The sequence below is a fragment of the Corvus cornix genome, chromosome 5, assembly GCF_000738735.6.
Source record: "Corvus cornix cornix isolate S_Up_H32 chromosome 5, ASM73873v5, whole genome shotgun sequence".
Lineage (NCBI taxonomy): Eukaryota > Metazoa > Chordata > Aves > Passeriformes > Corvidae > Corvus > Corvus cornix.
Genome location: NC_046335.1, coordinates 31,493,193 through 31,511,407, shown reverse-complemented (window position 1 = coordinate 31,511,407; position 18,215 = coordinate 31,493,193). Strand labels below are relative to the sequence as shown.

At 38.5% G+C, this 18,215-nt stretch overlaps 1 protein-coding gene and 1 long non-coding RNA gene across 4 annotated transcripts in view; one reads left to right on the top strand and one right to left on the bottom strand.

Moving 5' to 3' along the window:
• Positions 1 to 18,215, top strand: part of LOC109144080 — a 19,996-nt gene extending 1,781 nt beyond the window's left edge. Inside the window, exons 2-3 of the long non-coding RNA XR_005601917.1 lie at positions 15,926 to 15,998; positions 16,111 to 18,215. This is a non-coding gene — a long non-coding RNA (uncharacterized LOC109144080). The remainder of the gene's footprint in view (positions 1 to 15,925; positions 15,999 to 16,110) is intronic.
• LOC104684213 (neuroendocrine protein 7B2) overlaps positions 12,587 to 18,215 on the bottom strand; it is a 45,151-nt gene continuing 39,522 nt past the window's right edge. For all 3 annotated transcript variants that reach the window (XM_039551975.1, XM_019283411.2, XM_010391460.3), the window contains one exon: positions 12,587 to 15,634. In XM_039551975.1, coding sequence (XP_039407909.1) covers positions 15,539 to 15,634 — 96 coding nt within the window. In that variant the 3' untranslated portion in view covers positions 12,587 to 15,538. The remainder of the gene's footprint in view (positions 15,635 to 18,215) is intronic.

Here is an 18,215-nt window from a genome sequence, read left to right as displayed (position 1 = left end):
TCCTGCTGCGAGCGTCACCCAGCAGAAAGTAAAGCTGAGGAAAGCTCTGCCAGGGACACGAGCGCTGTAGGTGGTACCGATGGGTCTGTGCTCTCCTTGATGCTGGGCACAAGTTACTGCCCGTGAATCAAACCAGCCCTGCTCCTCGGTCACCGGCAGTCAGCGCCCACCTTGGACCTCAGACAGGCCCGGATCTCACCTGACAAAGAGGTAGTTTTGTTGTCCCTGGTTTTGCAGATGGGGAAGACAAATTAAAATGGAAGTATTTGCTACATTAGGGATGCCAGAGCTAGGCAAGATGCCAAGTTTCTGACTTTTCACAGTACTTAGCAGTGGCCTGCTCTTTGCTACGACCAAAGCATGGCTTCACTTAGTGCCTGAGTGCTTAGCAAGGTAGTGAATTAGGCCCATTACAATAATTCACACACGTTTAGCGACAGCTTGTTAAAAAAAGAATCACTTCAGTCACAGGGCAAGTGGCCGTAGTGCAGTGGTAGGTGGCAGCATGAGAGAGAAAATGAATTGGTCTGCGGGAGCCACTGAAATTCTGAAACAATTATTGGGGCAGGATTACTGGCAAAGAATTACAGAATATGACATCTAGATGGGTAGGAGAGGCCTAGGGAATTTTTAGGATTTTCTGGTTTTTTACTCATAAAAGTGCTATTATTTTTATTTTATTTTATGAGTTTTTAACTAATTGGGGTCCTTCCTTCGTGAATCCAAAGAAGAGGTCACAATTCCCACCTCTCAGTATGTTGACAGACTTTATGCTCCTTTCCATTTTCTTCTCTTAAGCAGTTGTATTGATATGGAAGGGTCTGTTCACGCCTCTTCTGCTCTGTCTCTCTCAGTGTGATTACCAGCCCCAGAGACAGGCTGGGGAGCTGCTCTGGGGCCAGTCCAACCCTTCGAGTGTTGCTGGAGAAGGTGCTTTCTGCAGTTGCTCTGAGCTCCTGTTGATGCTGATGATGGCACTGCCACTGCGTACGCTCCCAGGCACTGCTGCAGGCAAGCTGCCTCTCTGCTGTATTTTTCTGGCAAGTCATTTACATGCCACTCTGGCATTGCCTTTCCTAGATGATACTTCTGGGCAACAATTGCAGAGCAGGTATGTCCACTTAACGCCTTACTGCATTCAGGCATCTAGCCGGAGTTGGTGATCTGGGGTAGATCTCACTCTGACCTAGAGCACACTAAGAAACACTTTAGGGAGCAGCTCCTGGTGGAGAAGTTGTGTTCCCTCCTCAAGATCCATCTTCCTTTCTTGCAGTTGAGTATTCTATACCATATCTTCTCATCTGGTTTCTTTCTCTTAGCTTAATCCGCAGTGTTCCAAGTATGCACTAGCATCCAGATTTCTTTGACAGTTGGAAAGTAGAATTATTCCTGCAAGTATTTGCTTACTCATTCACAGAAATGCAAAAATAAATTTGGGTACCAACAAAATAAATAATTGCAGCTGCATCTGGACTGAATGAAGGTAGAAATTTAAAAAAAAATTTAAAAGGAACATAAAAATTATGTCTCTTTTTATTTCTTTGAGATTGAGGGAGGTGGGGAAAAGATGTCTTTTCCCCTCATCATTCTTTCAGGTGTTTGGAATAATTTCCAGCTTGGAAGATTTCTTTATTTCTGCTGGAATCTTTAACAAAACATTCCCTGGGTTTGCTCCAAAGCTTCAGCTGTGCTGGTCAGATCCCAACCAAAGACTGGTTAAAAGGCACCCAGTGCTGAAAGGGAAGTACTTCTTCCTCCTACCATACCCACACTTGAAATTCTGTTGTATCTCATCACGGCTGCTAATTGGAGCTGGAATACTGATGGGGAAATGTTGTTTAATTATTTAGTATTACAGAGGCCTATGGAAATCTGCACGTTTTTGTGCTGTAGGTATAACGATAAAGAGCTTTAATGTCATAGGATGGTAGTGGTGTGTACTGTGAACCTGACTGATTACAACTACCTGCTTGCTATTGTTTGGGTTGGAGTTTCTTTTGCTTCTTTTTTTTTTTTTTTTTTTAAATTTCCTCTCCCTTTTCTTGCTGGTATTCACTGCATGAGTTGTTCTTTGTTTTAGTGGAACAGTAAGAATTGCGTAAGCTTAAAATAAGTGCTGTACTTAATTCTTGCAGAGGAAAATGTTATTGGGCTGAGCTCCTGTCTGCTACTGCTAACTTTGAGCGCTACTCAAAGTATCCTTACTGCCAGAACAGTTGGCACCTTATTAAAAGCCTTTGCAGAGAGGCCAAAACTCAGAGGGGCTAGAGCCTGTTCTTGAGTAAATTGGAATAGTTTTTAATGACTCAGGCAGATGCAGGTGATCTGTGACAGCTGAGAACCTGGGCCTGCTATACCTAGAAAGCCAGTATCTCTCACTCCTAGTCATGTTCCTCCAGGTCGGAGTAAGGTGAGCTGTCCAGCAGAGACAGGGCACATCTGAACTGCTTTGCTTGGTATTTTGAACTCTGCTGTTAAGGAGAGAAAGGAGCTTGGTTTGTCTCAGCAACACAGCAGTAACTTTTCTAACTGGGCTGTAACGAGTCTAGAACGAAGCACTGACTTACACTGCAGTCTGCTGCCCGCCACCTGCTGTCCTGGGGGCATTTGAAGCTGACCAGTGGAGGTGTGAGGCTATGAAGCTTGGCACAGTTGTTATCTGTTAGCTGTTTGATGAGGCAAAAGATGTGTGCATTGCAGAGATGTCTGGTTTTAGTAAATAATTTTGTGGGACATACACTCAGTCCCACAGATGAGATGTCTTTGCACTGTGGGATATTGTTGAGTTTCTGGTGGTGTACACTGCTCTCTTCCTGACTTGATGGGTAAGATCAGCCGTGTCTCAGAAGTGATTCATTACTTGGGGCTTGAGCAAGATATTATGTAGTGTGTGTTGTGTGGGCCATGCATGGAAATGTCCATCATTACATTCCTGCTGAGGTGTGTGAGCTTCTTTGCTGTACATGGGAGGAACACTCTGTGTTCTGTCATAGAAAAGAATTTATACTCAAGGAATCCAGTTTCCTGTGCATTTTAGATATATCCAAAAGTAAAGGACTAAAAACAGGTTTTTGCTTGTTGTTTTAAACCTAAGTAGGCAAACAGTTAATAGCTGGCATTAGGTGAGGGAAGGAGATGTGCATGTTGGTTTTAAGACAGCATACTAATACACCAGGCCTGTGATTCTTTTGCAGGTACTCTACTGTTTTTTCTACCGCAGATTGCTTTATGGAAAAACCCTCTAATTTAAGTAGCATTGTGCTTCATATCAAGCCTTATAAAGTAGTACCAGAAAAGGCTGAGGTTGTTCTGAATTGAGTTAAATTTCTCATAAAATGTACTAGAAAATCAAGTTTAAGACTGTGCTTCACTTTGGCAAAATTCTGTTTAATTAAAGAATTTTAATCTTTCTCTTTCTGAGTTTTAGAATTAATGACTATATGATGGAGGTTGGAAAATACTGTACTTATTGAAAAAGCAGTATTTTAGATTTGTGTTGACAGAACATCAACTTTCTAACATAGATTCCCATCAGCTGAATGAGAGAAAATTAATTAGGGAAAAGTGCTTACGTTGGGGCAGGGCTTTTTTTGAAAATGAAGTATTTTAGGTTTTTTTACTTTCAAAATATTGCTTGATCTTGGAATAATTTCAAAATCCTCAGAAATAGGACATTAGAAATCAAAAGAATAAATGAGTGCAAGAGAAAAGCTTTAATCACCTAAATAATTTAAAAGTCTTGGGTTCTGCTCTGAAAAGTATGGTATCCTGGTATGCTTGAAAAGCTTTCTTGTTCAGCATATACTGCATGTAGGGTCAGGTTGTGGGCTTGTAATGATCTCCACACCTAGGAGCCATGGTCACCCACCAGCATTCCACTCCACTATGTGCTGCAGACAGAGAACAAAAAATATGTTTTCTGGCCTCAAAACACCTACATACATAATACAATCCATATGTGACTATTTTTCAAAAGTGGTTTAGAAAAGCTTATTTTATTAGGATGAAGTTTGATGCTAAGCAAATACAAACTTTCATGCCAAATGAAGAAATATAATTTGTCAAGCTAAACTTTTTATAACTCTTTTCACAATTTTTTTGATGCATCTTACGTATTTGTTGACTATAAAAGAATTTGCCAAGAAAATGAAAGGCATAAAATTCCTCTGCTCTCATGGATTTGCTTTTCTTTTTCTTCTGTCTCCTGAAGCTGTAGGAGGTGTTTCCTGACATGCTTTGCTTTCAGGGCACCTCTGGAGCAATGTGATACAAGTGACTCAGCTAAGCAAACTGGGTTTGTATGAACATAAGAAGCCCCTACAGTATGAAGCTGTAACTGGGAATTACGAAAAGAGCCATCTAAGGAGCTCAGTGTATTATTTACATACATAATTCACTATATGAAGCCATGAAATATAATTTCCAGTTATGCTGCAAAACTGAAAAACTCCCTTTCCAAACCTTACTGCGTCCCAACATCTTGGACAGATTGCATACACTTTTAAGACATGAATAGGTATCTCATGCCCAGTTCTGGCAAAATAGTCCCTTTTACTTTTTTCTTGCTGTGATGAAAGGCAGCTTGTTGTGTGACCACCTGTGTTCCAGGGTGTTACCTGTGGGAGGTTCTGTGCTACACCTGTGGAGCACACAGTGTCAGTCTGGCAGGTAGGGTAGGTAATGGGAAGTCAAGAGATGTAGGCATTTTCCTGACTCTGCCACTTATGTCTGTGGTGAAACAAAAAGAAGAGTAAGAGAGGCAGGAAAGCTATTTTAGGTATTTTATTATGTAAGGAGATTTGCAAGGCTTTTATTTTGGTTTGTTTTGTTGTGGGTTGGTTTGGTTTTGGTTTTTTTTTTTTACTATCCCATTGCCCTCCTTTCAAAATTGAAATCTTATCTGTTCTTTTTGCTTTTTCTGGAAATAACCACATATAAACAGAATACCAGATAAAAAAAATGTCGCTTTGCAGGAATGAAAGAGCTGAAGCTTTTTTTTTTGGTCTGAGACAGCAACTTAGAATTTCTGCATTTTATACTTGAAATCCAGTGTCACAAAAAATGGCTGCTATGTTACAGGAAAGAAAGAACTCTGTTAAACGGTTGTACTGCTGCAGCATCAGTTGCTTCACTTCCCAGAGAGAATACTAATGCAGGTAGGAAGAAAGAAAACTCTTCCTCACTGCTATTTTTCATTGAGATGGTCTTTCTGTCAAGAAGAAGAGCTATAAGAGGCACAAGTTCACCACCACCACCACCCCTCCGACCTTCATCCTTTACCTTGTTTCACTCACACCAATTTCCTCTTGACTCCATTTCCCCACCTGTAAAACTGCAGCAAGGAGCAGAGTTTTCAAAGGAATAATTTTGGCATAAATCCTTAAGGCTGATAGGGTACCAAACTTCTTGCGAAAAAAGTGATTTATAAGAGGAGTTGAGAGTTCAGCTTAATCTGGAAAGATAAAACATACTTTTTTCAGCTTCCACATACTTTGTGTCTGTGTGCTTGAATACATCCATTTTGAAATTTCTAAATGCTTTTAATAGGGAAGGCCTTTTAACTTCTGTAAGTCTCCCCCCCCCCCCCCCCCCAAAAAAAAAAAAAAAAAGGAAAAGGATATTTCCAATGAATAAGCCAAGTTTTCACTGTCATGGACAAAAAAATGTTTAAAGGCAGACAAAGAATCGTTTAACCAGTTGTCGTTTCCTAAAAGAACTGCTGGTTGACCTATATAATATTTTTACTATATACATAAATGCAAACTGATAGTTAAGTGCTTTGGTAAGAAAGGTGGATTTGTGCACATACTTCTCTTTTTTGCTGAACTTAGATTCAGACCTGAATTCTGCAGGGGCTTGCCAGATGCTTGACTTTGTTTTCAGTGGATCTATTCAGGGTGTATTATGTGAAGCACAAACAACAAGAGACTCGAGCCAGGTGAGCCTTGCTAAAAGACCCAGAAATAATTTATATATACCTCTTTCCCCTGTTAAAGGACTTTCTAGTTAGTGAGCATATTAGAATGCTAAACTTTATGGACTTGAGAATTAAAAATACAATAATAATAAAATACAAAAATAGTCTATTTTTCAAATCTGTATGGTTACCAAAAATGTACTCTTTCAAAAATTGCCAAAAAAAAATCACTTCTGGGAAACTACACACACAAGCCTAGGGCCAAATCTTTTTTCTTGATATTTCCAACAACTGCTCTGTTTTGCTTCGTCCGTTTCCTTGTCAGAATTATCCTGTTTATCTTGTTTGGCTAAGGGCAGTTGGATATTTATTCATTGATCTCTCCTTTCTTGCATTATCTTGAATTCTAATTAGAGTTTTTCAAGTCCTATTACTTTACTCTCCAAACATACCTACAACAGAGATCAATCTTCCATTTGTGTAGAGCTGTTCAGAACCATGAAAGAGCTGTCATCTTACATTCTGGGACTAACCACACTGCCCAGCAGTTCTCTACTAGCTGCTTTCATTGGCAGTTTGATTGAATGATTTTTTTCCCCTGTCACAAGTACCATGTGATTCAAAGTGCCTGGAAAAGTGTTAAGTCACTTGATGTTAGGAGAGATTCTGTAAATAGGACTGGGAGCAGTCCTCTAGGTGTTTGTAATTAATCAGGCACCAAACGCTTGGAGCTTTTGGATGCACTTGTAAAAAGTCTAAAAATGTAAACAGTTTTCTTTCCCCTCCCCAGGAAGTCTTAATGCACTAAAGACGTAAGCAAAGAAGTTAAATTGCAAGTGATCAAATCAGTTACACTTCAGATCAGACTGTGGCAGGGCTTTTTGGTTCTCAACCAGACGGGACTAGACTTCTTGTGAAGGAGGTGCTATTATTTCTTGTCAGAGTTTCAAAAGGAACATAGGAATTCATAGTAAAAAAATTACTTTTTTTTTTTTTTTAAATATACTAGAACACTTGGAGGAAAGAATCCTTGGGAGCTGATGTCACTAAAAGTTATCAGACACACTAAAAAAATCATCTTAGCCATTTAATATTCTTCTGATCTGGCAAAAGAGAGTACATAAATGGATAGGATATTCTCCTATGCTGCGAGGCAAAGAAGAAACCCTCCTTTTTAATATAGTTAAATTCTTGGATTCAGAGTTTATGGATTCTTTTGGCTATGCCTTTCTTATAGGCTGAAGTTTTTACATTAAGAAAGCTATGATGTAAAAACATACAAGGAACAAAGTATAGTGGTTTTTATCTTGATGTAATTAGTAATTGAGATAAATCCAGATGAGGGCACAGGCTGTCTGGAGGCAGAAATCATTTTCATATCCTGTGGAGATAGGACAACTTGTTTAGAAAGCCTTCTGTGCATTAGGAGGGGAGGTGACTGCTGTAATCAGGTGTAACAAAACCGCCTTCCCAGGTGAAAAAAATCACCATAACCAAATGTGATTTGTTTGTTTCTAATTTAGAGAAGTACTTTGTAAAACCAAGTACTTTTATAGTGTAGTCTTTCCAATCAAATTATTAGTTTGATCTAGAGTTCAGATCCCTCTTGCTTTGAGTATATTGCCACCAGCTTATGTAAAAGCTTTGAAAACCCATTCAGTACTTGGACCTGCGTATTTTAATAGGGCAAATTCCACCTGAAACCACCTTGAAGAGAATTATTGATGCTGGTGTGAATAAACATATTTTGTCTTAACTTCAGTGTTGAAAATGCTTATAATAAGACACATCTTGGTATAAAGACATGTCATGTTAGCAACACTAACAGGATCCCGTAGGCTCACTGGAGCTCTTGGTCAGCAAATCCCATACATTACAATGATTGCAAGATTAAATTTGTCACTGGAATGCTAATAGTGAGTAAGGAAGTGGAGTTTATAAATTCTTCTTTTCAACAGATGCAAAATGATCTAAAGATATTTTGAAAGTTGCTAGAAGAATGCACAGTCAAGCAAATGAACTCTTGCTAGTTTCCAAGTCTTGCTAAATGTAACATTCTTCCAAGAATCTGGGTAGCAGCTAAATACATCTAACTTTCCCAAAAAAAAGAAAAAAAAACAACCCATAAAAAGTGAGTGGAAGGAGGCTGGTGGTGTTTCAGGAATCAGAAAAGAAAAGGTGGTGTTGTCTACCTACTCACTGGAGGCATTCAAACCGGCACCTCCAGAGGTGCAGCCTCTTGGCCATGAGGCTGCAGCCTGTTTGTGTGAGACCTGCACCTATCCTGCTGAGGCTGTTAAACAATTCAGGAAACAATTAGATTAAGACAAGGAGCCAAAATTAGCCGTCTGCTCAGGAGGATGGGGGTGGGTGGTTGACTTGGCTTTGCCATGCTCTCAGACTACTCTTGTGTTTTTTAGCCTAGCTACCCAAACACTCCTTTAGGACTAGCTAGAACGCAGCTACCCTGTCCTTCCTCGTGTTCAGCCTGTCCTATGAGCCACTAGATGACAAATTTGTGTTCATTTCTTGATTGCCTTCTCTGGTGTCATTAGAGCTTTGATTCTTTTGCCGTAACTTTTACAGACACCTTTTTTTTTTAATTAAACTGTCTATGTCTGCTGTGGTATTTTGTGCAATGCCTGGTCCTGTAGACATATGTGAGATGAGCCATTGCCAGGCTTGCTCCCTCAGGGAATATAGGGGAAGAATTGCCAAGTTTGTGGATTCAGGCTGGGTTTAGGACTCATATAGATATAGAGCTGTGCAGGTTCACCGAGTCTCAAACAGTCCTAGGTGTATACAGAAGTAGGAGCTCAGTCACCTGGGGTGCATGATTACAAGAAAACATAGTTGTGTATAGCCTTTAGGTGCCTAAGGAATCAGGAAAGAGAGGCAAGGTTTGAGGAGCCTGTTCTTGGGCTTTGGTATTTGTGTTGGACACAAATCCAGCTGTGGATACTTAGGCCTTTACTGGAGCCAGCACTTAACTTCTTTGCAACTTTTGACCCATCTTTTAATTGGAAATCATTCCCAGTTTTGTAAACCTCCAGATCAAGAACGTCCAGATGCACAACAAAATAGACACGAAGTGTTTTTAACAAGCAGCTGATACTTTAGGAGAGATTTATGAAGGCCTTATCTTCAAGTTTGTGGATGGTTCTTGTTCTTTTAAAGGCTTAGAGATTGCTGCTGAGAATGTAAGAACACAGCAGAAAATAGCCAATATGACTAGAAGTTAGAAAATAGCCTCAACTACTAAAGCAGAAAATAATTAATGTATTTTTAACTGAAAGAAATGTGTATCATTATGGCGCACATTGCTTGCCTACTGGATAACTTCGCACTCAAGAGAGTCCATGAAAACGGTATCTTCCAAGATACCATAACTTCAGAGCAGTAACCATCAGAAAGGCTGCAGCAAAGCTGGAGACACTGTGGGATTAGCAGGATGAAGCTATAAAGAATCAGAAGCAGGACATACTTTTCTGCTTTTTTAACTGTGGACACATATGTTACCCACGCATGCACAGAGTCCTGTGGCTGCTCAGTCATAGGGTTTGGGAATTCAACCAATAGCCAGGGTCTATGCATAAACTATGACAGCCATGCTGTCATTGTTATAACAATGCCTTGGAAAGAATTTACTTAAATCCTATTTTTTTATTTGATCAATGGTTTATGCAGCATTAAAAATAGGTTTCTTCAGTTGCCGTAACACAGCTTTCAAGCCCATAAATCTTACAGCCATTGCACTATCCATTGGAATCAAAGTTTTGCAATTCTCTTAGTCACTGCAGCATTGTTTAAAGAAAGGGAAAAAATAACCAATGGTGAAGTATGAGTGCTTCTCTGGATGGCCTAACTTGCTCTTTCATACGTCTGTTTTGTCCATTTAGAAATATAAAATGTCACAGTGTGGTATTTTGTATTTCCAGTGTAGAAAGGTGTTCTCTATCAAGTTGAAGAATCAGAACCACATTTCCCCATACAGGCTACCCCACTTGAATTTCAGCCACTTTTAGAAGACTTGGGGCATTGGAATATAGATACTGCACTGAAAGAACTGCTAGGGTTTGGGGTTTTTTTTGTTTCTCAGAATAAAGAATTAAAAGCTGTCAAGACTGAATTCAGCGTCAAAGCCATATGCACCTTCTGTGATCTAGCAAATATGCCCAGACCCAAAAATCCCTGTCATCGGTAATGGAGATCTTTGGTGGTTCCCAGGAAAGTAACATTGTCATATGGTGGTTAGGTTAGGAACAAAGATCTGGAGTAAAAGGAGTCTGTTTATACATTTAATGGTCTCTAACTTAATGACACAGGTTAGGGAATGAGGGAAAGTTTGAGACTAGTAACAAATAGCACATTATTTTTCTCTGTGCTTCCTTCTTTGTCTCACTCAGCTTACCATGAAATTCAGCCACTGACACCCACCACTGTTTTTCTAGAAGAGAGTAGGATAAAGAAATGAAGTGATTAAATGTAAAAGACAACCATGCATTGCATTAGGAGCTGCATTCTGTGTGTTTTGGTAACAGGAACTACAGAAGAAAATTAAAAAGAGGTGTTTCAGGTCTACCTAATCTTTAAAGTCTGAAGCCATTCTCAATTCCTATCATCTCTACCTCTGCCCCACATACAAATACTGACCTCATTAATAAAATAGGATTTTTTTTAAAGCTCTTTTAGTTCCAATTGATAATGCTACTCTCATGACACTTGTATTTAATGTTTGTTACGCTCTCATGTGTTGAACACATGGTTAGCAGCTCTCCCAACCATCAGGATTCATGTAATCACAGCAAAGCAGTCAGCATCATAAATAAAGCAAACATGACAACTTAAACTGCGTATTTCCTTCTCCTGGTAAACTAGGACGATGAACTGGAGCTCAATGCCTTTCTTCACTCAACAGCAAAAGGCTTGAGCATGGTAGACCTGGACCATGAGTGCACTCGGAAAATGGTTCATTTGACCTTTTCATTGTCTTGTATTTGAAAATCTTGGCCTATTTCCCAATCCTGTGGTAGTCAGCCACATTTGTGAGTGATAGGGACCTTTATGATGGCAATTCCACATCCTTTGCTTACATTTCTTTTTAGTTTTTATTTAGTTTGCATGTAAGCAAGTCATTGTCAGTGGCCTTCATGGTTGGAGTCTGCCATTGACCCTAGGCCCGATAAACTGGCAGACCTTTTAAGGGACACAGTAATTCTGTATTTTAAAAGTACACTTCTTATTTGAGATAGTTCCTGAATATTATTCTTTTTAAAGAGTATTGAAGGTAATTGCATGCCTTCAAACAAAACTGAATTTTTAAGTGTACGCATATGTATCCATATGGCAATGGAGTCCATGTGTTCTGTTGGGTTTTTGTTGTTGCTGTCTTTTCTTTAGGGCATATTGGATTGCCATCCTATTTGTGTCAAGCATGGCAGAAATATAATTTAATCAAATTGTCCATTAGCCTGAAATGTTGGATTCAGGTGTCTCAAAATTGGAGATAATGTCCTCTCCCTGACAGCCTTGATAGCTTCTGGCTTGGATGGCGAGCTGCCTTTAATCCTACAGATAGTGACACTTGGCTAATAAAATAGTGGACATACTCATGTCCCTTGTGGATCATGTGGAAGTGTACTTTCCTTGGACATTTTAAATTTTCGTGGGGTTGTGGTAGCATCTTCTGAATCTCCCTACCTTGCCCTTCTCCCTCCATAAGTCTGAGTGTGTGACTTCGAAATCTGAAAAGTTGTCTTTAGGCTCTTTGTCCTACAGATCCAAGTGTTGTCTATTTGCGTGTCAAAAAATAAGTAATTGCATAAAAATTATATCACATTACAAGTAATAGAGCATTACAGATGAGGTGAGAACTGGTTTAGTGAGCTTACCAGCAAACAGGCCAGAAGATTCCAAGTTTGTTTTGGGTTGATGTTGTTATAGGCTTTTTCCAAAAAATTTAAATGTTCAAAAATTAGTTTTTTGTACACCATGAAAATGAAAAAAAAGCCTTTTCAACACTTCCTTAGAGCTACTGTTTAGAGGTCTGATTTGAAGGCAAGTCTCCTCTTCATTGTCAAAAAGCTACTTGTCTTCTTCCCCAACTACTGACATTTGGAAACAAAGGGGCTTGAGTGTTACTCTGTCGACAACAAAGCCAAAAATTTAATTGACTTGGTAGTCATCTTTCTGCCTGTGCCCTTCCTCAGTTTAACAGATGAAGACAGGCTTCATCACATTTTGATAAAACAAGCTTCAGGTCAGCTTTACTTGCAGTCCTGTAAGTGACTCTTGGGACTCTGACATCAGAGAACTAGTACCCAGTTTCTTTGGATTGCTCCTGAGCTGCTGAATAGATAGCAGTGTGGTTTTATTGCATTTGGTGAATGCAAATGTGCCCATAATTAGAAGCGTATCACTATTTCCCCTCCTTAGCAGTTCACTAAGCATTTTTATATTACTTTCTTCTGTGGGTTAACATCTTTATATTCTTTACTAATGAGTTTATTATCAGACTGTATTATCTTCTAAAAAGTGTATTAGCGTGTGTGTGTATGCACATGCACCCTCAGAGTAAGTTTTGTGTCACAACTCAAATACTCTAATCAGTTACACAGTGCTTTTTTTAAACTAGAGTCATAAATATTTCTTTACCAGACAAAACCAATGTTTCAGGGCAATACACTTTATTTTGTATAGCTTCCTTTAAGCACATTGTGTCTCTAATGCATTAAAGGTAATTAACACACTTGCAAATTTTAAAATACTCTAAAAGATTTTAATTTGATGAAAATCCTAAACAACAGTATCAATATACATGCTCCTTAATTCACATGCATCATAAAGGTAAAAGGGCAATTACACCTGTGCAGCTGTTTACATTCTTGTAAATACTGGTTTGGTGAACTCTGAGTGAGTGGGATAGTTGGTATCTTTGTTCATTGATTCTGAGAGACCAGCACTCTGATGATTCTTTTTAAAAAACTACATATACATATTTGGACTGTTGTTGGAGCAGTAGGAGGGACAAGGATTTTTGCTTGATTTTTCTTTTTTTTTTTTTAATCAATATGGGACTAGCCAGTCCCAATACAGAAAGACAGTTCTACTATGAAACTGAAATTAGAATAATGAATATCATTATCATGGTGCAATAGCCATATTTTATTAAAATTTCACAGTAGTACTGCTGAGTCTTCCTGATGAAACACTCAAGCTGCCTGATGAACTCAGCAGACAGCTGCTCACCACCACGCGCTTGACTTGTTCCAGCAGACAGTTCCTGTAAGACTCATCATTGTTTTGTGCAGTTTAAAGATTTTTTTTTTCTTTTCCTGCATTTAAGGACATAACCAGGTCTGAATTCTGATATTTTTCCTTTGTCTGCACTGTGCAGATCTGTCATACACAGGAGGGCAGCCTCTCTGGCCCGATGCAGTCCACAGGCAGCCTGCCAGGTGTCCCTGTTCTGGCCAGTTTGCAGTGCTGGATTTCACATCCCCACACAGGGTTGTAGTGACCTGAAGTGCTTCACAAAATTACATATGGGATTACTGATACTATTAAACAAGCAATGCTTCTTTGCCCCTCCCTTTTCAAGCCCCCTATTTACTGCACACACCTCCTTTTATTATGCACTGGTCCTTAATGAGAGCTTAAAAAAGTAAGTTGCCGTCACGGTTGTTTCATTTTTGTGAATAAAATGGATTTTACTGGAGCTATAAGGACAGAATGTAGCTCAGATTACTTTAGAAGTATTGATAAAACAGTCAAGTGTCTGAAGAAACATGCAATTTCTTAGGAATGGCAATCTAGCCTCCAAACACCTGGAAGCTTTGTAGCTACACCAGTGGCTGGCAGCAGGGTTAGATGGAAGGAATGACCATTTGACACACTCTGAGCCACTGGGCATCAGTAGGTTTTAACACCAGATTTATGCACAGATGTATGGACTCTTTCTTGGTTCTGGAGCAACCTTTGTAATTTTGCAGCTTTCAATACCTGTGTGAAGACTAAGCAGCAGTGCAGAGAAAAAGAGTAAGCTTAAGACTCAGAGAATACAAGTTCTGTCCCATGAACAGCTAGATTGCTCCCATCCTGTTCCAGCCACTGGAAGCCAAGGGAGCTCTGTGATTCATAGAAATTCCTCATTTTTGTGTCATGTGTGAGTATAAACCCCACCTCATGACATACTATTCAGTTTTCTTTTCAAGATTTGTTTAAAAAAGGAAATATGATGAAAGACACAACAGTCCATTCCAAAATGTTAAGAATTTTTCAATCTACCCCTAAATGGCATGAGAGGGCCAATTCTCTATATACATAATTTATTACAGATTACTCAGTGGTGGGACAAAAAAAGCAAATGCCATTGACAGTCATATATGTGCCATCCTGTCAACTTTCATTTTATGTAGCTAGAAACTTTCGTTTCTTACTGTTTTTTTCTTTTTTCTAAGAGGTCGTCATTATTTTACTGTGTCTTTCTATAGGATGGGAAAGGAAACTATTTTTTTTCCTATTGATTTGTAATATTATCTGTAAGCTAATGCTGTTTTCCATAATTCCAATGCTCCATTCACATGGCTTGAAAGATTCAGGTATATTCTCATCATTCAGAAAAGGAGAACCCTGGAATATAAAGTTCTTCAGTCTCCTAGGGGCAAGAAGGCAATTTAAGCTTCCCAGAACAACTTCAAGAGCAATGATAGCTACCTGTGTTATTAGAGTAGCATAGGTTTTCAGAAGATCAACTGTAATGACCTTCATATCCTGGATTTAGATTCAGAGGTTGTTGACACTACCTTATTAACACAGTCAAATGTCTCCATCTTCACTTATAATATGCCCCAGAAGCATAATTTAACAACACTATAATGCACAAATGCTTCAGTTACTAAGACAAAGAACAGCAGGGGAGATTAATTTTCACATAACAGTTCCATTGATAAGGAAGATGTTCAAGTGTTCAGGAAAGCTGTGGGTGTGGAATGATTAAAACTAACAGAAAAATAGTCCAATGAATAGGGTCAAAAAGCAGTTCTTTCCTTTTTAAATTTGCACCGCAATAACAGAGACAAATGAGCCTCTGAAATATTTTGGAAAATGTCACTTTGCAAACCTTGTAGATTGCTTAAGTGTTTATTAAAATGGACCAAAAGCCAAAATTCTCTGCGTAAAATAAATACTTTGTCTTTGCTAAGTAACAATATTTGTGAACAAAACATAAAACTATAACTTTCATGTGTCAAACATAGTAACATTTAAGATGAAATGTTGGAGTCAGACTTGGCATTTTTTTTCATCTTCCTATTTACAAGCTTCTCATTAAGACCATTTACCTCACATTAGCTATCAAAATGACTAACATTTTTAAAGTTTGCTCCATGACTAAAATAAAAACAACAGAAATGTCCTTTTACTGTAACTTAACAAAAAGCAGAACTGTATTTTTATCATCTAGGAGAACATACTGTTATAAATACAGCTGTTTTTCATCTACAATTATATAAATAATAAGCATGCTGCCATTCACCAGGATTTTAGTAGATGATTATATATAAGCAATATCATGGTCTAGAAGAGGATGGCATGAGTTTTTATCTTTCCTTTTTATTGTACTTATTTAGGATCTTTGTCTTCATCTGAAAATTGTGGAACAGACTTCTTCGCTACAACATTATCCAGTCGCTGTCCTTGCAGATACGGGTTCACACTCTGCAAAAGTTAAAAATTATTTAAACTTATTAGAAACAGGGAAACAGATAAAAGGTAACTAGGATTAGTGAACATATTTATGTATTTTTTATCTGTCAGACATTTGCAGACTTGAGAAAAAAAATTGCTTCCAGGGATTAAATCTAAAAGTCAGTCAGTGTTTTGTTTCTAATATTTTTTTTTGAGCAATAATTTTATTCAACCCACTGAAAGGAATACAAGTGAACTAGCAAGAATATAAAACAATCTGAATTAAACACTACCTTTTTGCTCTACTCGTTCTTTTCTCAGTTCAGCAGAGAAGCAGCAGCAGTTCTAACTCCCGAATTCTTGAGGCAGGACAGAACTTGCTAGAGAAGTACAGGTAAGCTTCAGCTTAAATCACTAGTCCCTGATGTACATAGTGCTGGGATACAGATTAGAGACCACAATACTATTTTGACCAAAGCCTCTTCTTCACCCTGTCTCCTCTCCAGGAAACCCCTCCTTGCTTCCTCTCTTGATGCTGAGATAAAAGACTGCTGGCAAAGAATCAGAGCCAAACAAGGTTTTGGCATAGAAAATAGCTCTCGTACCACTGCCAGAACAAGGGAATGCTGGAAAGAAGATTCCTGGAGAGGGTTTAACTTCACTTTGCACCATGCAGGCAGTACAATGTGAGGCTGAAGATGAACAGATCCTGTCTCAAAACTGCTTGGAGATCGTAGATGGAGTACCATAGAGAGCATATACTTGAATTTTATCTATACCAATGGGATAAAATGTATTTACTGTATTTGGAAGTGGCAAGCAGTTTAGTGGAGCTTCAGTATTAAGTATCATTTGCACCTGCTTTCTGGTCTGTTACAGTGTCAGTGTAAGCAAAATTCAAGTATATATTGTCTCCTTCACACAGATACAGACAAAAATTCTAGTGTGAAGATGCTAATGAAAATTGTTTGCCTAAGGACAAACTTTGGAGGAATGCGAATTTTCCAGTATCTCCTGATTCTTGTCAGGCTGACTGCATCACAGAAATTACTTTCCTTAAGACATTTTTGTGCTTCTTTCACCAAAACTTAAGAAATAAAAAAAAAAAAAAAAAAAGGCTTTCAGAATGGGCGTATTTATTTTTCAGCTATCCCAAGTATTTGTCGAATCCCTGGAAAATATTTGGGGTTTATCTGTCTTCAAGTTTAAGGCCTTGGGTTTCTCCAGATTTGTGGGTGCTATTATTAATACTTAATCATAGCACAGAGCAGCCCTTTCGCTTACTTCTGTTGGGTTTTGGGTGTTTTGCCTGCTGCAAGCAAGAACATAAAAATATTAAGAACCAGAAATGAATGTGGAAAAATCTTTGAAAATAAACTAACTGCAATGCTTTAAATTGTTAGAAATAAGACATATGTAAATGATTTGCTTTTGTTTGTTTAAAGAATTCTGTTTAATGTTAATTTAGTCAAATTCAACTGTTGCATAAACTTCTAGGAATTATTTGAAGATTCCTAGGAAGATTCATTGGTCCTTTTTTTGGAATGGTACTTGCTTGCTACTTTTTTAAATAAAGTAGAAGAGAATGAGACTACATAAAATTTTTAATCCTTCTTAACCATCAAAGGAAAGCACAAAATATTATGTAAAATACTTTGGCTGATTTGACTAAAATATGTTTAATCCTGTGCAGCTGTGCAGAATTCGAAGTAATGAAAGTTCCCGAGCACCTTCATGCACAGCTCTGAGCCCACAGCAACTCAGTGATCACAGAAGTAGTCTTGACACTTCTGGAACAGGCTGTCTGCAAGCGTAGAATTTTAAAAATAGGAGAATTGTTCATTAAAATTAGACGTCACTGTAAACCTCCTTTTCTTGCACTGCAAATGCTGCAAGGAAACTAGCACAGCAGCAGATGGTGAATACATGCCTCTGCTATATGCACTGATTATGTGTATGTATGCTTGCACATGTGCTTAGATAGGTACATATATGAATATACACACATGCTTAGAGTATGTGGTTTTCTGGACTCCAGTAGTGCCTCTGTGACTGTGTCACTATAGCCCTGTATATAACAGGGTTACTGCGTACACTGTTACACAGGACTTGTTGTAACCTCAAATGGGGACATTCAAATGCAGAAGATCAGTCTGTTCCCAGATCCCAAAACTCTGTGTGTGCAGAAAGGCATGGAGGAGTGGCAGGGAGCAAAAAAGGCAGGAAGGGAATTTTTCTTGAAAAAGACACTCCACTGCCAGCAGCTCTAGGTTAACCTTCTGCTGATAAAGTGAAAATTCTGAATTGTTTGTTAAAGCATTAGTAATCATTGCAGTATTACTCTAAAATAATTTAAATTCTAATGAATTTAGCATTAGGTAACATGTCGCTGCTAGAAGAATAAATCTGCTGTAAGGCAATTCACCTTCAAAATTCTGGGCTACCCCTGGCCATGTAGCTGTCAAGTGTTTCCAGTTAGTACTTCTTTTGTATCCAATAATGTCTGTCAGCTCACAGACAAAGTGTTCTATTTTTTTTTCCTCATGTATATTTTGCATGAATTCCACTTTAACATGCTGTTCTAGCTATTAATAAATACTCTGCTGAACTA